The following is a 27,878-nucleotide window of genomic DNA, read 5'->3' as shown; positions in this document are numbered from 1 at the left end:
GCCATGTACAGTCACCTTCACAGGAAGTGAATCATCTATTACACAGCCATTGCACATGAAAAGTCCAATGACATGTATGGGCACGTTATGGAAAGTCCAAGTCAGTGGTTAATTGCTAAGGTGTTTAAACTCTTAGTGAGGTAGTGAAGTTAGCAGGAGGAGAAAAGGCACACACTGTAATATCGCCTTGGAAAGCGAGCCGAGAACGAGTCGTTTTGTGGATCAGAAATCAGATGTTTTATTAAGGATCAGATTAGGATCAGATTATGATACCCCCAACCCCAGCCTTAACCACAAGGGGAATACACCAACACCTGTACCTGGACTAGTGGAAATGTAACCTTTATTTAACGAGGCAAGTCAGTTAAGAACAAATTCTTATTTACAATGACGGCCTACCGGGGAACAGTGGGTTAACTGCCTTGTTCAGGGGGCAGAACGACAGATGTTTACCTTGTCAGAAAGACATACTACTGCTACTTTACTCCAAACCGCTCAGTTTGGTCACGAGTGGATGGATCGGGCCTCCTCACTGGCGCCTCACTTCCTGCTCTCCCTAACCGCAGAGCAGGTCACTTCCTCTCAGAGGTGGGGCTCAGGTGTTTCACTTCCTGAACTGGACGATGGGGGCGGGGATCTTGATGTCCTGGCCCCTTTCCAGCCTCTTCTCACAGTCGATCAGATAGTTGACTCCATCAACCAGCAACTGGACCAGCTCCACCTATATACACACACACGGATACACAGTTATTAGCAGTCGAGGTGGGGTGATTTTCTTTTATCTCTGGCCCAGATTATGGTTTCATTCGGTCATTCAGTCTCAGAATATCGGTTCTAGTTTTACCTCAGATTTTCCCAGACGGTCGTTGTTGGAGATGTCGAAGGTGTCTCCAGTTGTGGCCGTGTCAACTCCGCCTGTCCCTCTCTTCTGCAGACGCATGTTGTCCAGGATCTTACCGAAGCGGGGGTCCTGCAGGGTAAGTACAGAACTTTAATCAATGCTCTGTCTTGGGAAGGAGGGGGTCAATGCACAGGGACACTTCAAGTAAAAACATTAGGGAAGAGAGAGAGAGAGAGAGAGAGAGAGTGTTACCTTGCTGAGTTTGGGCAGTCTGACGTGCACTCCAGCCCTGAGTCCAGTGCCCAGGTTGGAGGGGCAGGTGAGGATGTAACCCAGGTGCTCGTTCCACATGAACTCCCAGCCTCTCTCCTGGATCAGCTTCTCCACCTAGAGGATGGAAGGACACGTGAGGTATTCTATACTGTATACTGTGGGTTCACATTCACGCCCCAAAAAAATCACTAAACCACTAAGACGTAACATGTAAAGTACCTGTTGGAGTCCTCTGCAGAACCTCTCGAACACTCTCTTCATGTTTCCTCCCTTCTCCATGGAGATGACCCTAGTGTGGTCCTCCTCATTGACCCAGATCAGGAAGGTCTTCTCATTGTTGTGCCTGGAAGAAAGAACACATTCCTAAGAATTTGTTGATTGCACTGATTATGTCAACGTCTATGATCACAGAACACACATGCTGGTTAGAGGCTTCTGCTAGTAAGAGCCTTGTAAACCCTACCAGAGACCCCTGCCGTCGGGCCAATCACGGGCCATGAAGGCACACGTCAACAAGGGGGAGACAGGCTTGTCAAACAGGAAGTGGTCCTACGGGGGAGAGGAGGGAGGAGGTGGAGGAGGAGAAGGTAGTGGTCAAGGAAAGGGAAGTCAGGGTTACAACTACATAGAGGTAATTCTACTTTGGGGAGGAGGAAGAGGAGTTGAGAGGAAGAAACCTTCCCCAAAGACCTCTAATGCTATGGGAACATGGTTTTGCTTTCTACTCCTTTGGTCTCACCAGATTCCCCTATTCACAGATAGTACTATCTCTACAGCTATTATAATACAAGATAGTCTTACGGGCTTTTAAATCTACAGGGACAGGGTCCGGCTCTCTACTGCTCTGGTCTTACCAGATGCCCCTGGCATCAGGCCAGTCACGGGCCATGAAGGCAGAGGTCAGCAGAGGAGAGATGGGCTTGTCGAACAGGAAGTGCTCCTGAGGCAACGTGAGGGTGAGAGGGCAAAGGTCAATGAGACTGAGGGTTGGAGGTGAACACTAGTCTCTCCCAAATCCCAAAAGGATTGCCTCTATTTTCAATCCTTATCATAGCCGTTAGGCTTAAAAAGCAACATGATGCCACCCCAATGTGTCTAGACAGAGTGGATTAACTTGGTAACTAAAAACTCTGCAAAACTTCCCTGAAATAATTGGATGGGCTACCAATGGGGAATGACGATAAATTAGTGCAATCGAGAACCATGTCTTCAGAAGAGTCGGGCCAGATAAAACTGATGTGACAATGCTGTCACTACAGATTAGGTTCCTGTGGCACTGTTTCAGTCTTCACAACAGTCCCTGCCATTAACATGGTAATACAAACAGGCAATATCACGGATAAGAGGAATCCTGTATGCAGTCAGGTTACAGAGAAAACACGTAGTCATGTACTTTTTGGACGCAGACACAGACCAATGGGAAAGGAGAGGGGGGATACAGAGATCGATAGCAGTCCTTTGTGAGTGCCTCACATCAATAAGCTGCTGCTGCTCCTTCTCCGTCATGTCTCCCAGGCTGTAGTAGCGCCCGGACAGGTCACCCTTCAGGCCGGCCAGGGCCTGCACGGTCACACGCTCCACCTCGCGGCGCTCCGAGCGGGAGCAGCACGGGGGCAGGCTCAGACCGCGGATACTACGGCCTGTGCGCACGCGAGACGACAGAACGTACTTCTCATCGAAAACACCGTTAGTGATCTGAGGAGGGAACGGGACAGTTATTGTGCATACATCTGAGGACAATGAACAATACTGTGTGTGTGTGTGTGTGTGTGTGTGTGTGTGTGTGTGTGTGTGTGTGTGAGTGTGTGAGTGAGTTACTTTGGATGCGTCCAGATCAGTGGGGTGTTTCATTGTCTTGGGGTCGTAGCCGTTGTGTCGGTCTTTAATGACGGGGTCAAAGAGGTCGGCGAACACCTGGAGAGGACGGGATGGACTGTTAACAGATCTCCTTCAGATTGATCGAAAGATGCACACAGGCAACCTCCACCACGTACCTTGTAGCTCTCCTCGTCCCCAGCCACCATGCCGACAGTCTTGATGAAGGGGTGGCCCGGGTTGTCCACTCCGGTCTGGATGCACTGGTCCAGGGTCCAGTTGTTAGGCGTCACCTGGTCTCTCAGCTTGCCGTAGATAGCAGGGGTCAGAGCGTGCGCCATGCAGTTGTTGTGCCTCCTCAGGTCAGGGAAGTCAGCGCTGGGGATGATGGGAGAAGTAGTTTTCATTCAAACCATAGAGATGAAAAGATCGAAAGGTGTGCATTATGAAGGACATTTCAAATAGAGTGTTATTATGGACACCGTCCTGGCCAAGAGGACAGCTGTTTTGGATGTGATGTGGATTAAAAACATTTTTTTACAGGTACATATTGATTGATTGATTGACTGGTCGCTTGATTGATTGAGACAAGCAGAGGAAGTTGTTTTAGAGTGTTGGTGATGTGTCTAATCTGTGGCTCAAGGCTTAGTTCCTGATCTTGTGTGTGCGTGCGTGTGTGCGTGCGTGTGTGCGTGTGTGTGTGCGTGCTTGCGTGTGTGTGTGTGTGTATACGTGTGTGTGTGTGTGTATGTGTACGTGTGTGTGTGTGTGTGTGTATATACGTGTGTATGTGTACGTGTGTGTATGTGTACGTGTGTACGTGTGTGTATATACGTGTGTATGTGTATGTGTATACGTGCGTGTGTGTATGTGTACGTGTGTGTGTGTGTGTGTGTGTGTACGTGTACGTGTGTGTGTGTGTATGTGTCTACTATATGTGGATGTAAGAAAGGGCAGAGGATGTATCTACTAAGCGTCTTAGGTTTCATTCCCTGTCCCACCCCTCTACCTTTGACTTACATTTCCGACTGACTGCAAACTGGGTGTCAGATTCAGGTTTCTTCCCATTCAACAGGTGCAGCTATCCCAGGCCCAACTCATGTGCTCCAAATTATTTCTCCAACCTCTGTAGGTCGTCTGTATATGGCCAAGGTTTTTGTAGTCCACAGGCCATTAGAGGCCATGTTGTTTTGTAGTCCTACCTGGGTGGGTAGAGCTTCCTCCTCTCTTCAGCGGAAAGGATGTTGCTGTCAGTCATCAGGTAGCAGGTTGCCATGGTGCCTGCTCCCAGGCTGGCCAACAGCGTGGCCGTGTTACGGCTGGACATCATTCTAGTGAAGGAGAACGCCATCTTGGACGGTTCAAAGGTCAGAATCAGGTCAACTGGGGGTGGGAGAGAGACACAAGGTATAAGTTACACATTTAAAAGGCTGTACTTCCTAAAAATTCTTAAATATGTGTTTATTTATGCATTGGTTTCTTGTTGTGTATGTATAACTGTCGTTGTCTTCTTAAGAGCAGTACACTTCCTTCCTTTAACCTTTCGGCCTGTCTGACGGTCTTTTTCTGTTGTAGCAAGCTTCACGATGCAGAGTCAGACAGCCACCCTCTTCACCCTTTGACCTCTACATTTTGTCCATCGAATACAGACTGTGGATGATGCAGGTCAAGCAGACTCCATGTCCTCAGTTGAGTTACAATGTGCTTCCGGTTTGTTGATTGTACTGCATTCAATCGTATCATATTAAGTACTTTAAAAAAGTTCATAAAGTTTGTGCAGGTCGTCGATAACAAGCTTACAGTATGAGAGGGGAGTCTCAGCAGATGGCTGATTAAGCTCAGTCTGCTGATTTGGCCTCACAGGACGGCCTCTTAACTATCCCAAAATGGCTGACGCAAAACGGCCACCACCATCAAGGGGGAGGAGGTAGGAGGAAGTTGCCTCTGTACACCAATCGTAGGTCACCAAGATAAAACAAACTTTAGTGTAGCCCGTGAGCAAGGTATTCCTTTCCATATGTCCTGTGGCTAAAATCTAAAGGTGAAAGGTCGTTCTCACCCCCTTGTCCTTCACTTCAGCACAGAGGAGAGAAAGAGGGAGAAATAGAGAGACAGAGAGATGGGAGAAAGAGAGAGACACAGAGAGAGACAGAGATACAGAAAGAGGGAAAGCAGCCTTAAAACAGAGAGGTCCATATAGATCTGTAGAGGTCTAGTCACTAAAAGAACAGAAGCAGGGATTGACTTCCTGTTTCATGAATCCTTCTACACACCTATTACATCATTGTCTGCAGTCGTCAGGTGACAACGTTCCATGTGATTGTTCTTCATTAAGAATACAGTAACGACTTGGAGGAAGAATACAATTCGGTTTGATCGCCAGATCGTCAGTTAGCTGCAAAAGCTGACAATGCACCCGCTCTACTCTACGATCCATATCAACGAAGCCCAACGTGCATCTCAGTGTCTGAACGTAAGGTCTCTGGGTCAACTCAACACTATTGACCTCAAAGTCGTGGCTGTGTTTACCCCCCGAGTTAAGTACACCAGACCAGAACAAAGTAGGTGGCTGAGGGGTTTGAGAGGATGAGGCAGCCTGAGAGGAGGAGGCAGTCTGAGAGGATGAGGAAGCCTGAGAGGAGGAGGCAGTCAGCGCTGAAAGACATGTTTATTTATATAGAAATCTAGAGGAGAGAAACCGTGCCAAACGGGTCTAATGCCATGACCGCTCTTTCAGGAATCAAAACACCGCAGGCCACGTGTTCTGTCCTGCTCTGACATTCCGAACCGGTCACAGCCTCTCATTACAGGACACAGGCCAAGACAAGGACACGGGGAGTGAGTGAGTGAGTGTGAGTGTGAGTGTGAGAGTGAGTGTGAGAGTGAGTGTGAGAGTGAGAGTGAGAGAGAGAGAGAAATGGATACAGAGATGGAGGAAGCGTAAGGGGGCCGAAGCTCTGATAGGAAACGCCAGTGAATCAGTGATAAGGTTATGTCATAAATGGCGAGCAGCTGGTATGACAGGCCTGTATGGTGGTTTAAATGCCTTGGAGTCACAGTGGTAATAAAAGCCTTAAAGCCAGGATTACACTAGAACCAGCTCTGAAACCACAGATCTAGGATCAGTTTACCATCAGGGGGAGAAACGTTAAAACTGACCTTAGATCAGTGTCGGGGAGCAATTTCATGCTACTAGCCATACGGAGAGGAGTGTTAAACCCCTGGTGATGGAGTTAACAGACACAATACTACTTCTCTGTAAAGCTCTCGAAAGGATGCATTATCTCAAGTCGTGAAGCAGCTCATGACCGTTATGACAGCTAATAATGTGCTTAAGGAACTGATGCTCTGCTGTCCTTCAGAACGTCAGACGAGACCATGTAGACCAGTCTACGTTCCCTACGCCAAAAGGCTCCTGCTCTGTCCATCAATGTCATGTCAATATAGCAATTATAGTGACAACTATCAGCCAAATCTCATAAAGATACGCATAAGGAAACTTGAACTAATAACCTGTAGGTGGAAGGGAGATGTTAACAACTTCTTGGCTGCATCTAGAACTTTTAAAATGTATACATTTAAAACAGCCTGTTATTATCCCCCCTTGTCTGAATGAGAGATAGAGGAGAGCTACAGAGAGAGGGAACACAGAATGAAAGATAGAGGGTACAGTACCTGTTTCACTGCTGGTTTCCCTCCCTGCTAAAGATTTCTCTTTCAGGAGTCTATTTCTCTTTCTGATCCCACACTCTACCCACTAACACGTGACTAGGACCTGTGCTTTAGGCCAATTAAAATGTCTGAATTTACGCTGTGGGCCAATGGGTATGTAAGAAGCTGTGCTGCTGACCAATCAAATGTATTTCTGGTGCAACACCTTGGATGGTCCTGGCTCGGCTGCCCGTATTGACCTTGATCTGTACTAGACGCAAAGACCCCTCCCCTCTCCAAACATAGATATCGTCTCACTCGCTCTCTCTCTCCCCCCCGCCCTCTCTCCCCTCTCTCTCTCCCCCCCTCTCTCTCTCTACCCCTCCCCTCTCTCTCTCTCTCCCCCCTCCCCTCCCCCTCTTCCCCCCCCCCCCCCCCCCCCCCCAGCTCTTGACTGTTGAGATGAATATCAACTTACTATAGAAGTGGCATTAACAACTTTGATTTTATTTACAAGCCAGGGGTGTAAATCTGTACATTCTCTAAGGAAGTGCATGGAACAATACAGAGGTAAAACAGCAGGTTTTATAACAAAGTACATGGTCAGGTATAAAAGCAGGACCGTAGATACTATCAGGATGTGAGAAAGATTCCTGCCATTCAGGACCGTAGAAAACGGAAGCAGTCTGGAAAAAGCAGTTATCTGAAGAACAACACTGTAAGGAAAGAGAAACGTGCTCTACCGCTTAACCGATCCAAAAGCTCCAAGAAGTTACAAATCTGTTGACATACTTTACAAATCAATAGCGCAAGATTTCCAAAAAATACTGTTTAACAAGTGATCAGATAAAAACCGAACAAATACTAATAAATGAACGCATCCAGAGACAAGCTACAACATTGAGAAATATTCAGACAAAAGTCAACTTTAACGACCGTTTGGGTCAAGTCCCTTTACTGGAATGTCGTCATTCGCAAAACAGACATGTTACACTTGATTGAACAACATTTCTGAAACTGCAATTTGGGTCAGGACTGGTAAAGGTAAAGCCGTACATGTATATTCTCTTATACACTGTCTGGCTCTGGGGAGAATTAGCTACAGTATATTAGATTGTGCAAAATTACACGGTTGAGAAAAGTGGCTCCTCATATGCGTTTACATGTTCTTCAAATGTTTCTTGTAACAAATAACAGTTGAAAACCTTCACACAGAGAACCCACGGGGCACACACTGGTTGAATCAATGTTGTTTCCACCTCATTTCACCTTGAACCAATGTGGAATAGATGTCAGTGTCCAGTGTGAATACAATAATAGACAGAAGTAGAACAATGTTTAAAATGCTTAATACATAAGTAAGTAAATAAACATGCTAAATGACAGGATGTAAAGTCCATGCTTACATCATCAGTGTGTGTCAACAGGAACAAGGAACCAATCAAGTAATTGTTCAACAGACACAGATAGACTCGATTGGACCCAAGTGACAAGTTCATCTTCTGGTTAACAAATAGGTTTTTATATTTTGGCTAGGCCTTCTATAAATCAATAAATTCACCTTATTAGGGTATAATAAATATGCGATAGGCTATGCAGAGCTGTGGTCGGGTCCATTCGGCTCCACTCTAGTCTATCAGCTGTAGTTAAATAGACTGGAGACCCGATGACAATCAGACAGGACACGACCCGGACCCGAGGGAAAATATTGAATTTTGAACCCGGTCGGGTCTCGGGTATTCGGGTTCGGGTGGACCCATGAAGATGTCTTCAAGGAAGTGCAAAAACCTTTGGGGAATGTTATCACTATTTGATGAGGCTGTTCACCAGTAGAGGGCAATATAGTGACCGCCACTGTTCCATCCCCACTCGTCTGCCCACAGCTGCCATTAGTCTGGCAAGCTAGACGTCTCTCCTAATCAGTTACAGCCAAAACCTGACTCTACCTTGGTTCTACTTGAGCCTTTTTCAGAGCAAATGTAAATGGATACATGGAAATGCATGCAAGATCATCAGGAAATCATTATAACATGTTATAAACACACTTTACAGTTTATTACTAAATCTTGATATGTACATATTTACAAGCAAGGCACATCTTCACCAGAGTTCTTAAGCATAATCATTGGCAATGGTGATAAAGTAACAGGAACCCTTAACCGGGTGATTCTCAGGGCTCTCCCGTCCACTGGTTCCATTGTTACCAAGCAGATAACAATAAGAACACTAACTACTAAGTGTCTGATGCAGCTGGACTGAGACCGACTGTTTCTGTGTGTTTAGCCAGGAGGGATGCGGGGTTCAATCTTCAGGGACAGCTCATACAACGTGTCCTCATCCATCACCAGAGTCTTATCCAGCAGGAACTGAGTCACCTGGGAGAGAGCGAGACGGAGAGGAAGCCCGGCGAGTCAGTTAGTTCTAACAGGGTTGTACCTAGAAACATTGATTGACTGTGTGGCGGGTGTTACCTTGGCTTGGTGCTCTATCCTGTAGGGCGCACCCTGGAACTGACGGATCTCTCTGATGATGTGAGAAATCTGGAACAGACAGGAGAACAGGGAGGAGAGACATGAGCCAGGCAGAGAGAGAGAGAGAGAGAGAGAGAGAGAGATACAGGCTGACTGATTGACTGACTGTGTGTGCGTGCGTTTGTGTGTTTACCATCCTCATCTTGGAGAAGTTGACGAGTCCCTCCTCGGTGAAGTTGGGCGTTCCCTCTTCGATGAAGGCCAGGTCAGTCAGGTACATCCCCAGATAGGGCACACAGGGAGGGTTGCAGCTGCACACGGACCAATCCATCAATCAATGTTCACATAGTATTTAAGCTTTTCCTAACTTTTCACAAGTCCTTAAAGAGATTGAAAAAGGATCTACAGCCCTTACAAATTCGTAACATATGATACGAATTGCATGATTTAAAAAATAAATAAAACGCAGGACGGAACATCATACTATGACTATGTACAGTACACGATTGTGCACCATTTCCTGGGACCCATTTTGTCTCGTGAGCGCTACTTTCAAAACTACTGGCTGAAATGATACAAAACATCTATAGCATCACTTTAAATATTTAAAAAAATACGCGCTTAATCATGTGGACAAATATCCTGCCTCTATTGTATTGTGCTTGCTCAAGGGCACATCGGCAGATTTTTCACCTTGTCGGCACGGGTATTCGAACTGGCCCAAACGCTCTAACCGCAAGGCTACCTGACGTCCTATAGCTCCTTGGTGAGATTTCACTGTTCGCACAGGTACACGTCGTGGCGATAATCTGTGACCAAAACCCAGACACACAAATTATCCCTGTATCTCCCCTCTTTCTTACTTTTTCAGGGTTTCTCTCAGGTTCTTGAACCGGCCCTCTGATGACACTGTCTTCTGCAGCCTGTCCATCAACGACTTGGTCTGTTTGCAGACTTTGGCCCATGTCTTCTTCAGCCTGTAGATGGCGCTGCGGTTGAGAGCTGAGGTGATCTCTAGAACTCCGTTATAGTTGTTAAGGCAGCGACAGATATCAGCAACCGCCAACCACTTCTCTATGGAGTTAGCCCTGGAGCCCACGTCTGTATGGGCAATGATCTGAGACGCTACCAGGTTACTCATCTAGAGCAGGAAAACAGAAGAAAAACAGAGAGGGGAAGGGAGAGAAATAAGGGAAGTGGGAAAGAGGCAGAGATACAGAAAAGAGGGACCGGGAAATATGTTGAGATACGAGTATAGATCTGAAGCGCTGGCTGGTATAGAGCTATTGAGTATAGATCTGTTTTAAATCTTACATCGTTAAAGTGCTGACTGGTCTTCATGATGTATGGAGTTCTCTCTGACTTGTCCAGCTTCATCCAGCCCTGGCCCAGAAACTCTCTGGTGGACACGGAACACACCACAACTATGCAACAACAACACAACAACACTATTCTCTGATGTAGAATATACACTCACACTATTCTGATGTAGAATATACACTCACTCGTAAGGGATGCTCCTGAACACAATGTGGTCTAGCAGGGTGATCTGTTCAGCCAGCTCCATCGCAGACAGAGACTCAAAACACTCTGCTTTGGGACACTCCGCCTGGTAAACCAATATTAAACAGTGTTCCATGTCTGCACTACAAACGGGTTGACATCTAATATACACAAATAAGGGGAGCTTATATAAGTGTATTTTTTGCATATCCCCCCTGAAAGTGAGGTCATGGCCAGGGTTCAGCCATTACTCAAGGCGACCCTGGAGGAATTAGGGTCAAGTGCCTCGACAGACTTTTCACCTTGTCGGCTCAGTTGGTCAAACTAGCAACCTCTCGGTTACCGGCCCAACACTCTAACCGCTAGGCTACCTAGCAGGTAGCCGCTAAATAAAAGGACACAGTGGACTAATATGGCTCTACAGGGGACTAAAACCAGGTTCACATACATAGTGCATGTCAAATACTTTACAATACTTGAGCTAAGCTTGATTTATTTCCCCTGTAAAATAGAAGCAATGGCGTTTTCCCAAAAGTGAAATCTCCGATCGAAATCAAGCGCACCTCAAATACTTCTAAATGCATTCTAAAGTATTTTACATCAAGTATTGGTTGGGTCTTCAGGGGGATGCTCCACCACACTACACACTAATATAACTAATACTGTAGGTTCTAATTATTTATGGCGAAGACTTCAAATAAGTCTAAATCGAGACTACGTATCTGGACAACGTCTTACCAGGATGAAGTGGAGCAGTGGACTTCTCTGTTCCAAAGTCAGCATTCCAAATTACATCAACATTCATTTACTGACTAAATAATGACTAAACACACTTTCTACCACTATATTGTTATAAGATGGCGTCGGAGAAGAAGGCATTTTTTACTTTAACGAGTCTGACGAGGCCGATGCGAACGATATACTGCTTTCTCGGGAACAGGCCCAGATCCCCATGATTTGCGTGAGAGGAGGACGGAGAAAATGGGGCTGGAGGGTGGGCTGCCTTCTGAGAATTCGTAGGCGATCGAACAAACCCCCACTTCTTTCCATTCTGCTAGCAAACGTGCAGTCTTTGGACAATAAAATAGATGATCTATGCAGATGATTAAACTACCAACGGGACATTAAAAACTGTAATATCTTATGCTTCACGGAGACGTGGCTGAACGACGACAATATCAACATACAACTGACTGGTTATACGATGTACCGTCAGGACAGAACAGCAGCGTCTGGGAAGACAAGGGGCGGTGGACTATGTATTTTTGTAAATAACAGCTGGTGCACGATATCTAAGGAAGTCTCAAGCTATTGCTCTCCTGAGGTATCGTATCTCATGATAAACTGTAGACCACACTACCTACCTAGAGAGTTTTCATCTGTATTTTTCTTAGCTGTTTACATACCACCACAGTCAGAGGCTGGCACTAAGACAGCATTGAATGAGCTGTATTCCGGCATAAGCAAACAAGAAAACACTAATCCAGAGGCAGCGCTCTTAGTAGCCAAGGACTTTAATGCAGGGACACTTAAATATGTTTTACCAAATTTCTATCAGCATGTTAAATGTGCAACCAAAGGAAAAAAAACTCTGGACCACCTTTACTCCACACACAGAGAAGCATACAAAGCTATCCCTCGCCCTCCTTTTGGCAAATCTGTCCATAATTCTATCCTCCTGATTCCTGCTTACAAACAAAAATTAAAGCAGGAAGCGCCAGTGACTAGATCAATAAAAAAGTGGTCAGATGAAGCAGATGTTCCTCCGATGGCATTGAGGAGTACACCACATCAGTCATTGGCTTCATCAATAAGTGCATTGATGACGTCGTCCCCACAGTGACCATACGTACATGACCCAACCAGAAGCCATGGATTTACAGGCAACATCCACACTGAGCTAAAGGCTAGAACTGCCGCTTTCAAGGAGCGGAAGCTTATAAGAAAGTATAAGAAAGAGCTGCCCAGTGACACGAGCCTACCAGACGAGCTAAACTGCTTCTATGCTCGCCTCAAGCCAAGTAACACTGAAACATGCATGAGAGCACCAGCTGTTCTGGAAGACTGTGTGATCACGCTCTCCTCAGCCGATGTGAGAACGACCTTAAAACATGTTAACATTATTAAGGCCGCAGGGTCAGACGGATTACCCGGAAGTGCACTGCGAGCATGCGCTGACTGACTGGCAAGTGTCTTCACTGACATTTTCAACCTCTCCCTGTCTGAGTCTGTAATACCAACATGTTTTAAGCAGACCACCATAGTGCCTGTGCCCAAGAACCCTAAGGTAACCTGCCTAAACAACAACCGACCCATAGCACTCACTTCTGCAGCCATGAAGTGCTTCAAAAAGTTGGTCATGGCTCACATCAACACCATTATCCCAGAAACCCTAGACCCACTCCAATTTGCATACTGCCCCAAAAGATCCACAGATGATGTAATCTCTATTGCACTCTACACGGGCCTTTCCCACCTGGACAAAAGGAACACCTATGTCAGAATGCTATTCATTGACTACAGCTCAGCGTTCAACACCATAGTGCGCTCAAAGCTCATCAATAAGCTAAGGATCCTGGGACTGAACACCTCCCTCTGCAACTGGATCCTGGACTTCCTGATGGGCTGCCCCAAGGTGGTAAGTGTAGGTAAAAACACATGCGTCACTCTGATCCTCAACACAGGGGCCCTTCAGGGGTGAGTGCTCAGTCCCCTCCTGTACTCCCTGTTCACTCATGACTGCACAGCCAACAACGACAGCAACGAGACAGCCTATAGGGAGGAGGTCAGAGACCTGGCCATTTGGTGCCAGGACAACAACCTCTCCCTCAACGTGATCAAGACAAAGGAGATGATTGTGGACCTCAGGGAAAAGAGGATTGAGCACGCCCCCATTCTCATCGACTGGGCTGCAGTGGAGCAGGTTGAGAGCAAGTTCCTTGGTGTCCACATCACCAACAAACTAACACGGTCCAACCACACCAAGACAGTTGTAAAGAGGGCACGACAAAACCTATTCCCCCTCAGGAGACTGAAAATATTTGGCATGGGTCCTCAGATCCTCAAAAGGTTCTACAGCTGCACCATCGAGAGCATCCTGACTGGTTGCATCACTGCCTGGTATGGCAACTGCTCAGCCTCCGACCATAAGGCACTAGAGAGAGTAGAGCGAACAGCCCAGTACATCGCTGGGGCCAAGCTTCCTGCCATCCAGGACCTCTATACCAGGCGGTGTCAGAGGAAGGCCCTAAAAATTGTCAAAGACTCCATCCACCCTAGTCATAGACTGTTCTCTCTGCTACCGCATGGCAAGTGGTACCGGAGCGCCAAGTCTAGGTCCAAGAGGCTTCTAAACAGCTTCTACCCCAAGCCATAAGACTCCTGAACACCTAATCAAATGGCTACCCAGACTATTTGCATTTCCGCCCTCTTTTTTTTTTTTTACAGTGCTGCTACTCTCTGTTGTTATCATCTATGCATACTCACTTTAATAACTCTACCTACATGTACATATTACCTCAACTAACCCTGCACATTGACTCTGTACTGGTACCCCCCTGTATATAGTCTCACTATTGTTATTTTACTGCTGTTCTTTAATCACTTGTTACTTTTATTTCTTATTCTTATCCATATTTTTTTTAAACTGCATTGTTGGTTAGGGGCTTGTAAGTAAGCATTTCACTGTAAGGCCTATACCTGTTGTATTCGGAGCATGTGACTAATACAATTTGATTTGACATCCTGCAAATGAAATGGCTTAGCATTTCAGGCAACTAGGCAGTAGTTGTGTGTGTGTGTGATTGAACTATACATACCGTCTGTAGGATGTCTTCTATCTTGAGTTGAGCATCATCTTGTTCATCTTGAGAAAGGGCACTGAGAGACAAGCAGAGTCTCATGAATAACAAATGTAATGACACAAACACACATCCACTCTCACACACACTCTCACTGTGACTGTGAGTGTGTGTGTGTCTTTGTGTGTGTGTCTGTGAGTGTGTGTATGTGTCTGCGAGTGTGTGTGTGTGTGGGCTTGTACTTTAGCTTGCGCGTGTGTACCTTAGAATGTTTCCGGTGGCTTTCCTCTCTTGAGGCAGCAGGTCTGCGTCTCGTAGCACCTCCTCCAGAAGGGTCATTACACCCACCTTCAGCTCACTGTTCATCTCAAAGTCCTGGCACACGCACAAACACACACGCAGCTTAGCGATCATTTCCCCCAGCCATTTCTTCAGAGGATGCTGTAAACTCACAGGTACATCGTTCACTCCCTTCCACATCAGAATTATTATAGAGCATAAATTGACCTCTTCTCTCTGCGTCAACATCAGCCTGTTTCAGCATGTATGGTCACCTACACACCAGGACACAGGAGATGAGGGCTGACCATCCCGTAAATGTGCATGTGTGTCCAGGCCCCACAGAGCAGATGGTGGCGACAGTAGTGTCAGAGCTGGGGTTTGTTCAAGAGCAACAGTCCTGTCTGCTACAGAGGGCAGGACACAAGGGGGCCCCAGTGGAGCAGGGTGACATTTCTCTGGACGTCCTGAGAGTTGGACAGAGGACAACAGGGGTAGGCAGGCAGTGTTTGTGTGTGTATGTGGTTCAGACCTGTGAGTGCTTGGAGACCCAGTGACGCAGTACGTTGAGGACTCTGTTGGTAGCAGCTCTACGGATGATAAACTCCTTGTCACAGGTCCTCTCGCTATTATTGAAACCTGAGAGAGAGAGAGAGAGAGAGAGAGAGAGAGAGAGAGAGAGAGAGAGAGAGAGAGAGAGAGAGAGAGAGCGCTTGTGGTGAAATTGTAAATGCTGCTGGTAAGACAGTTGTTATTGTTCATGTTGTCTGTTACCCTGGGAGAGAGAGAACTTGTGGTGAAATGGTAAATGCTGCTGGTAAGACAGTTGTTATTGTTCATGTTGTCTGTTACCCTGGGAACTGCCGTGTCCGGCAGCTGCCGTGGCAATAGCGAAGGCTGAGGCTGGTGACATAGTACCACGATTGTTTTCCCCCGTGGAACCTCCAGACTGTCTGTATCGCATGTGTCTGGGTGTAGAGGGGGAGCGACAGGGGGACTCTGTCAGGGGGACTCGGTCCTCGCTGACTTGAGGGTTAGACTCTGGGAGGAACTTCTCCAGAGAAACCGTCTCCAGAACAGCTGTTAATTAAAATATACAGGCACTCAGTGAGTGTGTGTCTGTGTTTGTGAGTGTGTGTCTGTGTTTGTGTGTGTGTGTGTCTGTGTTTGTGCGTGTATGTGTGTGCCAGCCTACCCCTGCGGATGCTGCGTCTGAGTTTTCCACAGAATGCGTCGATGCGCGGCATGTCTCCTCCCTCTTCCGGCGTTGGGGGGACAGGTTCCTGTGAACAGGTGGGGCGGCTCAGTTCTAGAAGGGCTTTTGTGGTGGTGGAAGGGGAGGTGGAGACCCCCAGGACTGTTGGCAGGCTGGGAGCCCGCGTACAGGTGGGAGGGGGGGACGAGAACCCAGATGGAGCCCGGGTGGCGTTGGGAGGAGGGGAGGAAAACCCTGAAGGGGGCCTGGTGGCATTGGGAGGGGGGGAGGAGATGGAGGGAGGGTGAGAGGAAGTGGGGGAGTTAGCAGCAGAGGAGGAAGGGGTGGAGAGGTCTAGGACCCCTGCCTTGGAGGAGACCGGGGAGGAGAGGGAGAGTTTGCGGGAGTGAACCGGGGAGGAGGTACGGGAGGGGATGGTGAGAGGAGGAGGAGAGGAGAACTTGCGACAGAGACGGGGAGATTTGTTGTTGAGGTGCTCGCCTCCCCACGTCCCCTGGTTGGTGGCAAAGAACAACTCCAGAGACCTGAGGAGGGACAGAGGGATGGGAGAAGAAGAGGAGGATAAAGACAAAAAGGAAGCACTTGATTATTCCTACGTCATATGAGAAACCTATGTAACATCTATGTTAGCCCTCTGAACTAAAACCAAGAAGAAAAGGTATTTTTGTTTGAAAGACTGTATGAGTGAAATGAACCAATGAAAGAGTCAATGGAGAGGCAGTGAAAAGAGGAGAATGTACGAGAAAAAGAAAAAAAAAGAGTGTCACTCTTTTTGGTCCAGAGCAAGCCGTGTGATCTTCAGACTGTAGTCAGGACAGAGAGACGTGATGGACAGACGATCGGAGGAGTGATACTGAACCCTGAGAGGAGAGGAGGAGTGGAGGAGAGAAGGAGAAGAGGAGAGGGCAGGATGGCATGGGAGAGGAGGTGACAAAGGGAAAGATGTGGAAGGAGGGGGTGACGAGGAGTGACAAAACCAGGAGTGGAGGAGGGGAGTGGAGTGGAGTGGAGTGGAGGGGGAGGTAAGAGAAGGAAAGAGACAGAGAGAGTGATGGTCAGCATGCATGTCTATTATACGAGGATAGAGTTGAGGAAGAGACAGAATGGATGAAGGAGTGATGGAGTGATGTGGCATGAGAAGACACAATGTGTGTGTGGGTTCATACTGTATATCTTTCTACCTGACCGGTATAGAGGTAAAAGGTTTCTTGTATATGTCGGCCAGTTTGTCCATGACCACAGCAGCGGTAGTAAAGATCCTGTACGTGTGGAGGAAGGTGTTGAGGAAGTCGATAGAGAGGAAGCGCAGGTCAGTCAGTCTCTCCAGCAGCCGCTCCACGCTGGCGTAGCGGATCTGGGGGACCTTGCAGGAGTTGAGCGTCTTGCTGAAGCAGATGTCCACATCATCTTTGTGCAGCCGTGCGTCCGACCTGGTGGGACAAGTATCAATAAGATCATCAGCTATTGGGTGATCTCCCAGATGGGCAAAGGGGATTGGATAACCTGGGGATTATCAACTCTCACTGACGTGGAAAAGAATATACAGTCTTTATTTGGGCTCTTACTTGATCATGTGAGGCACAGTTACTTTAGAGTTCTCCTCAAATACGCTGGTCATCAGGCCATTACAGCGGATATTATCTATACACTATAGACAGAGAGAAAGAAAAAGGTACAGAATGAAAGAAAGACAGAGACAAGAGGGGAGAGACAGTCATGTTACTGTCCATGGTGCTGAACCTCTTTCAAAATCAGTGTAGAGACTTGCAGAAGCAGTAGGTGTAGGAGTTGATTTGGGACTGGGCATCTCATCCCCAGGTATGTTTACCTGACTGATGTCACTGGTCCAGGCAGCTTTCTCCTGGCGGGAGGGAGCCAATAGGACGACAGAGAAGGCGGGGCCATCAGGGGGTTCCACCACGATTTTAAACTCCAGGTGGTTGAAGCCCTGACCTCCTGCATTGTCTACAGGAGGGCGGTGGGAAGGATCAAGGTCAAAAGTTTGTTGATGTATTGATTGATTGATTAAATTGACTTATTCATTGATTTATTACTTTATGAAAGATACTTACAGTCCTCATCGTTGGCATCTAGCTCCTCTACAAGGGTACATTCTATTAGAGACAACACCCCACCCTGCTGTGAGGGTCAAAGGGCAGAGGTTAGAGGCCATACATCTAACACGCACGTGTAGAGGGAAGGTCAACTGTGTCAAAATCTGCTTGACATACAAATGTTTTCTAGTACCTACACTACCGGTCAAACGTTTTAGAACACCTACTCATTCAAGGGTTTTTCTTTATTTGTACTATTTTCTACATTGTAGAATAATAGTGAAGGCATCAAAACTATGAAATAACACATATGGAATCATGTTGTAACCGAAGAAGTGTCAAACAAATCCAAATATATGTTATATTTGAGATTCTTCTAATAGCCACCCTTTTCCTTGATGGCAGCTCTGCACACTCTTGGCATTCTCTCAACCAGCTTCACCTGAAATGCTTTTGCAACAGTTTCCACATATGCTGTGATTGGTTGAGGTCGGGGGATTGTGGAGGCCAGGTCATCTGATGCAGCACTCCATCACTCTCCTTCTTGGTAAAATAGCCCTTACACAGCCTGGAGGTGTGTTGGGTCATTGTCCTGTTGAAAAAAAAATGATAGTCCCACTAAGCCCAAACCAGATGGGATGGCGTATCGCTGCAGAATGCTGTGGTAGCCTTGTTGGTTAAGTGTGCCTTGAATTCTAAGTAAATCACAGACAGTGTCACCAGCAAAGCAACCCCATACCATAATACCTCCTACTCCATGCTTTACGGTGGGGAATACACATGTGGAGATCATCCGTTCACCCACACCGCGCCTCACAAAGACACGGCGGTTGGAACCAAAAATCTAAAATTTGGACTCCAGACTAAAGGACACATTTCCACCGGTCTAATGTCCTTTACTTGTGTTTCTTGGCCCAAGCAAGTCACTTCTTCTTATTGGTGTCCTTTGGTAGTGGTTTCTTTGCAGAAATTTGACCACGAAGGCCTGATTCACACAATCTTCTCTGAACAGTTGATGTTGAGATGTGTCTCTGTGAAGCATTTATTTGGGCTGCAATTTCTGAGGCTGGTAACTAACGAACTTGGTATTTTACCAAATAGGGCTATCTTCTGTATAACACAACTGTCACAACACAACTGATTGGCTCAAACCCAGGAAGGAAAGAAATTCCACAAATTAACTTTTAAGTAGGCACAAATGCATTCCAGGTGACTACTCATGAAGCTGGTTGAGAGAATGCCAGGAGTGGGCAAAGCTGTCATCAAGGCAAAGGGTGGCTATTTGAAGAATCTCAAGTATAAAATATATTTGGATTTGTTTAACACTTTTTTGGTTACTACATGATTCCATATGTGTTATTTCATAGCTTTGATGTCTTCACTATTATTCTACAATGTAGTAAATATTAAAATAAAGAAAAACCCTGGAATGAGTAGGTGTTCTAAAACTTTTGACAGGTAGTGTATATCAACACATTTCGTATGTATATGTTTGCATGAGTCTGACGATGTGAAAGTACAGATATCGCATCTTAATTTGACCCATTTTGTCGCAGGAGGAAAATAATCCTGCGGCAAGAGGATTTGAAAATCTGAAGAAATATTAAGAATCACCACCAGGGGGCAGCTGAAGCGGTGTTTGTGTACAATGCAGCACCGTACCTACATTGTACCTTAGACTGCAGGTCCACTGGGCGCCTGTTCAAGTAGCGTTTGTGTGACTTCTTATGTAGATTATAATTAACGGGCATATTTGTAGGGGATAGACTTATTTTTCGTTAGGGCATATCCGTTGAAATAAATATATATAAAATGTTTTATTATATGTGCAAGGGAAGCAATAGCAATAATAGATGATTGGTGGCCTCGGTGCCTGTGTGGTCCAGGGGTTACAACCGCTGACCCTGGCACACATATGGTTCGAATCCGGCCCACTGCCCTTTGACTCCTCCTTCCCCTATATTCTCCATCTTTACAACACTGTTCTAGCTCTTCAAGGTAAGCAACAACAACAAAAAATACTTCAATTCATTTAGATAGCCTATAACCTACATTAGGCCCACAAGCTAATTGCATTCATTTCAATGTTTTCAAGAAGTAAAACGAATAGCCTGATAATTTACACATCAAAGAAACGTGTCTCAGCTCAACAAAATAGTCTTTGGATAGGCTCAAACGCATTCACATCCTGACAGCTTTAAGAAAGGACATTTTAAAGCCACACAATACAGGCTTTCAATCCACAACAAGGATGACTTCAAATGCCGGCATCAAACTGGAAGCACAGCAGGCCTTTGCTACTGTAGCCGGCGCATAACAGTTTGGTAATGGAAATGTATAAAACGTGGGCGAGCACTGGAAGAAAGTTTATCGTTCTACGGCAGGCCTTCATCTAGCAATCAACTGATGGCCCAAATCAGCTCATCAACTCAGACAGGGGAACACAAACAGTATGTGATTGGGTAGCTTAGAGAACGTATTGGAATATAATCAAATAACAAGGAACCTATTGCAACCATCGATGGCACTAGATTATCACCAGCTGATGTCTTTTTAAACGATCAATACGTGCTAAATTCACCCGCACAGCTGATCTCAATTGCAACCATTATTGGTCACCTCATTACCGCTCCCTGAAAGATGATATCGGTGTGGCCTTCGTCCTGGTTGCAACCAAAGTCTTTCAAGATATGTTCGCCCTCTGGTTGGTATTATCATCGGAACAATTTAGGGTGATTTATCGATTTGACAATTTACATCGGCTGTGGCAATTTACCCCACACTTTGTATGAAACTAACGTTGGTGTAGCCCACTGCTATTATTTTGTTTGTTAATAGATTTAAAATGACTGTTTCATGTCTTCACTATTTCATACCATTATGTCCTCTTAGTATGAACAGATTGTTTTTATATATCCTTAGAGAGTGAAAGTAGTGTTGGGTTGAAGCTCTTTGTGCATGAGAAGTCCAATTATTTCATGGACTGCAGTAGACTGTAGGAATGTCTACTCTCAGTTACTCATTGCCTCTCCTGACTGAAATACACGGAGGAGCACAAATAAATCCTGGCTGATGGAAAAGTACTGAAGTACATCTTTGTGGAAGGGAGGGGGTGAGAGCTAAGGGTATAAATGAACACTGCGCTGTATTGAATTTACAGTATGTATTCGACTGTTACATCTTCGCAGAGTAAACATTTGAAACATCACTCGGAGTTCGGGCTCTTTTGTATGATACATTTCTTTATTTTATTTTGAGATATTGCTTTTCTTATCAGTTTCCTATTTACGGTATGTTATCCATTAAATACATCTGTCTTTCTAATAAAAGTGTCTGGTAGGGTGATTTTCTTATCAAGTTCGGTGGTAAAATATCCCTGGACTGTCCATACTTGAAATGTGTAACTAGTGCCAGAAGGGTATGGGATGGAATTGAATCCACGCGGACAGGGTAGGCCTAAATGTCAAATGTAATTTTATGTCACGTGGCGAATACAACAGGTGAAATGCTTACTTACCAGCCCTTAACCAACAATTCTTTAAGAAGTTTTAAGAAAAACGTGTTCAGTAAAAAATAGGATAAGTAAAAAAATAAAAAATCTGGAAAAAAAGTAATAAATAATTAAACAGCAGCAGTAAAATAACAATAGTGAGGCTATATACAGGGGGTACCGGTACAGTCAATGTGTGGGGGCACCGGTTAGTCGAGGTAATTGAGGTAATATGTACATGTAGAGTTAAAGTGACAATGTGTAGATAATAAACAGAGGGTAGCAGCTGCGTAAAAGAGGTGTCTGGGTAGCCCTCTGATTAGCTGTTCAGGAGTCTTATGGCTTGGGGCTAGAAGCTGTTAAGAAGCCTTTTGGACCTAGACTTGGCGCTCCGGTATCGCTTGCTGGAGCGCTTCTCGATGGTGCAGCTGTAGAACCTTTGAGGATCTGAAGACCCATGCCAAATATTTTCTGTCTCCTGAGGGAGGAGGAACAGGCTTTGTCATGTGCTCTTCACAACTGTCTTGGTGTGATTGGACCATGATAGTTTGTTGGTGATGTGGACACCAAGGAACTTCAAGATCTCAACCTACTCCACTCCACTGAGATTGGGGGTGTGCTCGGTCCTCCTTTTCCTGTAGTCCACAATCATCTCCTTTGTCTTGATCACGTTGAGGGAGAGGTTGTTGTCCTTGCACCACACGGTCAGGACTCTGACCTTCTCCCTATAGGCTGTCTCATCATTGTTGGTGATAAGGCCTACCACTATTGTCATCGGCAAACTTAATGATGGTGTTGGAGTCTTGCCTGGCCATGCTGTCATGAGTGAACAGGGAGTACAGGAGGGGACCGTGCACGCACCCCTGAGGGGCCCCTGTGTTGAGGATCAGTGTGGCGGATGTGTTGTTACTTACCATTACCACCTGGGGGCGGCACATCAGGAAGTCCACGTTCCAGTTGCAGAGGGAGGTGTTTAGTCCCAGGGTCCGTAGCTTAGTGATGAGGTTTGTGGACACTGTGGTGTTGAACGCTGAGCTGTAGTCAATGAACAGCATTATCACATAGGTGTTCCTTTTGTCCAGGTGGGAAAGGGCAGTGTGGAGTGCAATAGCGATTGCATCATCTGTGGATCTGTTGGAGCGGTTTGCAAATTGGAGTGGGTCTAGGGTCTCTGGGATAATGGTGTTGATATGAGCCATGACCAGCCTTTCAAAGCACTTCATGGCTACAGAGTGCTACAGGTCGGTAGTCATTTAGGCAGGTTACCTTAGTGTTCTTGGGCACAGGGACTGTGGTGGTCTATTTGAAACAGGTTGGTATTACAGACATGTTGGTATTATAAAGCAGCGGTCCTAACAACTAGACTGCTCCAGGCCATGATTGAACTACATTTTGACAGTTGATTCATAACCTTACGTTCGCGATAAACCTTTTTTGATAATACACTGTAGATTTCAAAAATCATGGGCCAAGTTCTTTTTTGCCTGCTTTTACATCTTGTCTTTACATCTGATATTACAGGCCTATGTAGGCTATAGTTTAGGTGTAGCCTATCAGGGTTGGGGAGTAATAGATTACACGTAATCCGTTACATGTAAGGGATTGCAACAAAAAAAACACAGGTAACTGTAATCCATTACATTAACAGCAAAAATACTGTAATCAGATTACAGATACTTTAGAAAAACTAGATGATTACTCAGAGGATGACTTTTAAATTCAGAAAGGATGTTTGCACATTTTTTGGGGATACTTTTCTCAGTGACATTCGAATCAGCATTGAAAAAAGTCGCAAGTTCAAGTTTGTTCCACCTGAACGAGTCTGACCACAAGTCAGAGACCACTATGATGACACACCAAATGTGTTTGATGGATCGCGGGTAAAGAGCAGGAATGGGCTTTTGTGGGCTACAGTCTAAGCTGTCTTCCAATGGGCGACTGCTGTCGGCATCCAAAGATTATCCAACTGAAATAAACGCTTGGAGGTAAGGATGACAGCAGTGGTGTAGTTTACGGTGATACGGATATCACTTACTATTGATATCTACATAGCACATTGATGTGAATCACACTGCTGCTCTCTCATTTAGCTATTTGTGTCTTACGGATTGTGGTTGTTGTGGATGGCTGTTCACAAATCTAAATGTGTATTTGAACCCAATAATGGTTGAATTCAAGACGTTTACGCTGCCTATCAATCATTGCTTTTGAAACCAGTGGACAGCCAGTGAAACAGCCAGTGAAAAATGTGCTCTTGCAACAGCTGCACAGTGCGGATCTAAGCCTATGGAATAACAGCTGCACAGTGCGGATCCCAGCCTATGGAATAAAAGCTGCACAGTGCGGATCTAAGCCTATGGAATAACAGCTGCACAGTGCGGATCTAAGCCTATGGAATAACAGCTGCACAGTGCGGATCTAAGCCTATGGAATAACAGCTGCACAGTGAGGCTCTAAGCCTATGGAATAACAGCTGCACAGTGCGGATCTAAGCCTATGGAATAACAGCTGCACAGTGCGGATCTAAGCCCATGGAATAAAAGTGGGACTTTTATTGCTCAATCTAATTGATGCTGATAAAATAAATACATCCATAGGCCTAATGGACACGTGTATGGATACATTTCAGATGAGTCCATTTGAATGTGGGGGTGATATGACCTATAGTCCTACAGTAGCAGTAGGACATTGTCTAGCTTGAGCCTATGAGCAAAGTCAGAGACGGAATATGATTTTGATAGCTGGCGCTGGTCTGAATGACTCGACTGCCCCCTGAATACGTTTTTGTGAAAGCATCTAAATCATGAGACTCATTTTAAGTCCCTGTTGCGGCGCAGGAAAATTTCACGCGACAAAACAGTGATCAAATTAAGATCGGACATCTGTACATGCATAATATGTCTGTGTGTGTGTTTGACTCTCACCTTGAGCAGGTGCAGCTTTCCCCCGGAGGTGCGTGTGCAGACAAGGAAGTGTTTCGTAAATAGGAAGCACTGTCGTTCTCCTTCCTTCCTGAGAGACAGAGAGCCCAGACGGACCTTACTGAGCATGCCCCGTTCACTGCTGGATGGGAGCTGGATCAGAGAGCCTGATGGGTAGAGAGAGAGAGTGTGTGTGTGTGAGAGTTTGGTGGGAGGGGAAAAAAGAAAAAAAAACATAGGCTACACATACTGTACTACTGATGACAGTTACAAGTAGCCATCTTATAATGCTCGGGATTCTGGCGGTGTGTGTGTGAGTGAGTGCATTTGTACAGTATGTGTGTGTGTGTGTGTACTCACCCTGTCTGACAAAGGTCTGGCTGGTATCCAGTAATATGTCACAGCCTTCTACGATCATTCTCTCGATGGCCAGATTCTTACGAATGTTCTCTGTATCGCTCACCTCATCATGCATCATCCTGACAACACAACCACCATTAGCTACATTATCTACCACACAACCACCATTAGCTACATTTTCCACCACACAACCACTGTTAACTACATTATCCACCACACAACCACCATTAGCTACATTTTCCACCACACAACCACTGTTAACTACATTATCTACTACACAGCCACTGTTAACTACATTATCCACCACACAACCACCATTAGCTACATTATCCACCACACAACCACTGTTGGCTACATGACCTACTACACAGCCACTGCTAACTACATTATCTACCACACAACTACTGTTGGCTACATGATCTACTACACAACCACTGTTGGCTACATTACCTACTACACAGCCACTGTTGGCTACATGATCTACTACACAACCACTGTTGGCTACATGATCTACTACACAACCACTGTTGGCTACATGATCTACTACACAACCACCGTTGGCTACATTATCTACTACACAACCACTGTTAACTACATTATCTACTACACAACCACTGTTGGCTACATGATCTACTACACAACCACTGTTGGCTACATGATCTACTACACAACCACTGTTGGCTACATGATCTACTACACAACCACTACAGCTCCGTTATCCTCACTTTGACAGCTCCTCTAGTTTGGACTTGGCGAACTCCAGGCTCTTGCGCTCCACGTGCTCATGAGGCGTGTGTGCCAGCAGCTCATGGAGAGTGATGATGTAACGAGGGATCTGAAACACATCGGAGAGGTGTCTGTCAGTCAGTCAGTCAGTCAGGTCTGGGCCGTATACTAACATGTGGAGGGGTGAAAGGGAGGAGGTTAATGAGGTCTGGACACACGCGCGTGTGTGTGACGTGTGCGACGTGCTACCTGGAACATGGGGTACGTGAGGAAGGTCTCCAGCATGCGTCCCTCACAGGCAGCGTTCGCCTCATACTGCTTCAGCAGCTTGTCCAAGTCCCGGTTCTGTTTACAGTTGGCCAGCACCTGCAGGCTGTACTGGTGGTTCCTCACAAACTCCTGGTAGATGTTCAGCATGGGCAGCAGGATGTCAAACAGGTCCGCTGGGGAGACAGACACATAAAACATCCCACACAAAGATAATGGTAGAGGTTAGCTAGAGTAGATTTGACCCAACATAGACGCCTCATATCTCACCCAGCACCAGCGTGGGCCAGTTGGCTATCCGAGCCTTCAGGCCCTGATGAAAGATCTCATGGAGGAACATGATGGTCTCACTAAGGGACACAAAGAAGAAAAAGATATTGCTATGACATCTATTCAATCCGTTCGCAAGTGTCTAGGGGGTAGGGGCTGTGGGTGGTTTCTGGAGGGGGGTCAGACGGTGTGTTTACCTGTTGAGGAAGATGCTGCTGACGTCATCGTGGCTGATGGGAGGTTTCTTGGAGCTGGCGGCCATACGTAGCGGCCTGAGGAAGAAGTTGACCAGGACAGAGAGCTGGCAGACGTACTCGGTCTCGGCCTCCACCATGTTGAACACGATGTGGTTCCTCTTCCTCATGTTCTCAGCGTGGGGGGAACAGATGTAGTCCTGAACGATGATCTTCCACTTCCTCCGACACAGCCAGCCTCGCATGAAACTCTGGACCTTTTTGATCTTTTTAATGTCTGGGTCCTCCTCCTCCTGGTTGGTCTGGTAAGGCAGCATCCTCTCCTTGGCCTTGTTCAACAGCACGATCTGGAAGCACACAGACCACAGTCAACACACACCAGTCCACACACAACAGTCCACAGTCAACACACAACACACACCAGTCCACACACAACAGTCCACAGTCCACACACACCAGTCCACACACAACAGACCACAGTCAACACACACCAGTCCACACACAACAGTCCACAGTCAACACACAACACACACCAGTCCACACACAACATACCACAGTCAACACACACCAGTCCACACACAACAGACCAGAGTCAACACACACCAGTCCACACACAACAGACCACAGTCAACACACACCAGTCCACACACAACAGACCACAGTCAACACACACCAGTCCACACACAACAGTCCACAGTCAACACACACCAGTCCACACACAACAGTTCACAGTTAACACACAACACACACCAGTCCACACACAACAGTCCACAGTCCACACACACCAGTCCACACACAACAGACCACAGTCAACACACACCAGTCCACACACAACAGTCCACAGTCAACACACAACACACCAGTCCACACACAACAGACCACAGTCAACACACACCAGTCCACACACAACAGACCACAGTCAACACACACCAGTCCATACACAACAGACCACAGTCAACACACACCAGTCCACACACAACAGACCACACACAACAGTCCACAGTCAACACACACCAGTCCACACACAACAGTTCACAGTTAACACACAACACACACCAGTCCACACACAACAGTCCACAGTCAACACACACCAGTCAACACACAACAGACCACAGTCAACACACAACACACACCATTCCACACACAACAGTCCACAGTTAACACACAACAGTCCACAGTCAACACACAACACACACCAGTACACACACAACAGTCCACAGTCCACACACAACAGTCCACAGTCAACACACATCAGTCCACACACAACAGTCCACAGTCAACACACACCAATCCACACACAACAGTCAACACACAACAGTTCAACACACAACAGTCAACACACAACAGTTCAACACACAACAGTCAACACACAACAGTCAACACACAACAGTCAACACAAATCAAACACTAGCCAGATCCCCTTGCCTAACGGAAACCTTTATTTTTGTGTGTGAGCAATGTGGCCGTGTGTGTGTGTGAGGGAGCACGTGTGTGTGTGTGTACGTGAGTGTGCGAGAGACCATGTAAATGTGTGTGTACCTCTGCTTTCAGCCTCTCTATCTCTGTGTCCTGGTCCTCTAGCTGGGTGCGTAGCTGGTTGGCCGCCACCTTCTCTGTCTCCATGATCTGGACCAGGTGGATGTACTTCTGCATCAGGACCTCGCGCTCAATGATGATGTCAGAGTAACTACAGGTGGAATGGTAAGTGTGGAATGGTGAGTTTAAACCCAGTCGACATGGTGCACTC

General features: G+C 46.3%; 2 protein-coding genes across 6 annotated transcripts in view; both read right to left on the bottom strand.

The window, feature by feature from the left end:
* Window positions 1-213: 213 nt before the first annotated feature.
* Window positions 214-6,859, bottom strand: LOC110523823 (creatine kinase U-type, mitochondrial). 3 transcript variants are annotated; one of them, XM_021602876.3, is made up of 10 exons: window positions 6,605-6,859; window positions 4,132-4,312; window positions 3,109-3,307; window positions 2,933-3,028; window positions 2,588-2,809; window positions 1,578-1,663; window positions 1,334-1,457; window positions 1,094-1,228; window positions 845-970; window positions 214-721 (listed from the first exon to the last, which is right to left on the bottom strand). In XM_021602876.3, the coding sequence occupies exons 2-10, from the start codon at window positions 4,278-4,280 to the stop codon at window positions 605-607; spliced, it is 1,254 nt and encodes a 417-aa protein (XP_021458551.1). In that variant the 5' UTR covers window positions 4,281-4,312; window positions 6,605-6,859; the 3' UTR covers window positions 214-604. The 3 variants fall into 3 exon arrangements, with proteins under 3 accessions (XP_021458551.1, XP_090090963.1, XP_090090962.1); XM_090234837.1 differs by lacking the exon at window positions 1,578-1,663 and adding an exon at window positions 1,969-2,054 and having other exon boundaries at window positions 6,605-6,832; XM_090234836.1 differs by having other exon boundaries at window positions 2,588-3,028; window positions 6,605-6,796.
* Window positions 6,860-7,066: 207 nt separating this feature from the next.
* Window positions 7,067-27,878, bottom strand: part of LOC110522941 (ras-specific guanine nucleotide-releasing factor 2) — a 70,794-nt gene continuing 49,982 nt past the window's right edge. Inside the window, exons 3-26 of one of the 3 annotated variants that reach the window (XM_090234834.1) lie at window positions 27,671-27,818; window positions 26,135-26,478; window positions 25,938-26,017; window positions 25,650-25,843; window positions 25,400-25,509; window positions 24,675-24,793; window positions 24,318-24,481; window positions 17,922-17,988; window positions 17,678-17,814; window positions 17,415-17,497; window positions 17,031-17,279; window positions 16,617-16,709; window positions 15,829-16,373; window positions 15,486-15,713; window positions 15,166-15,272; window positions 14,617-14,729; window positions 14,373-14,433; window positions 11,293-11,319; window positions 10,557-10,660; window positions 10,366-10,450; window positions 9,915-10,192; window positions 9,245-9,362; window positions 9,052-9,120; window positions 7,067-8,955 (exon numbers count right to left, since the gene is read on the bottom strand). In XM_090234834.1, the coding sequence (XP_090090960.1) occupies window positions 8,860-8,955; window positions 9,052-9,120; window positions 9,245-9,362; window positions 9,915-10,192; window positions 10,366-10,450; window positions 10,557-10,660; window positions 11,293-11,319; window positions 14,373-14,433; window positions 14,617-14,729; window positions 15,166-15,272; window positions 15,486-15,713; window positions 15,829-16,373; window positions 16,617-16,709; window positions 17,031-17,279; window positions 17,415-17,497; window positions 17,678-17,814; window positions 17,922-17,988; window positions 24,318-24,481; window positions 24,675-24,793; window positions 25,400-25,509; window positions 25,650-25,843; window positions 25,938-26,017; window positions 26,135-26,478; window positions 27,671-27,818 (3,619 nt within the window). In that variant the 3' untranslated portion in view covers window positions 7,067-8,859. The remainder of the gene's footprint in view (window positions 8,956-9,051; window positions 9,121-9,244; window positions 9,363-9,914; window positions 10,193-10,365; window positions 10,451-10,556; window positions 10,661-11,292; window positions 11,320-14,372; window positions 14,434-14,616; window positions 14,730-15,165; window positions 15,273-15,485; window positions 15,714-15,828; window positions 16,374-16,616; window positions 16,710-17,030; window positions 17,280-17,414; window positions 17,498-17,677; window positions 17,815-17,921; window positions 17,989-24,317; window positions 24,482-24,674; window positions 24,794-25,399; window positions 25,510-25,649; window positions 25,844-25,937; window positions 26,018-26,134; window positions 26,479-27,670; window positions 27,819-27,878) is intronic. The other 2 variants (XM_036977506.2, XM_036977507.2) reach the window with 2 other exon arrangements.

Source organism: Oncorhynchus mykiss, chromosome 5, assembly GCF_057628025.1.
Source record: "Oncorhynchus mykiss isolate SJ-2025 chromosome 5, ASM5762802v1, whole genome shotgun sequence".
Classification (NCBI taxonomy): Eukaryota; Metazoa; Chordata; class Actinopteri; order Salmoniformes; family Salmonidae; genus Oncorhynchus; species Oncorhynchus mykiss.
This window is presented reverse-complemented; position numbering and strand designations above follow the sequence as displayed.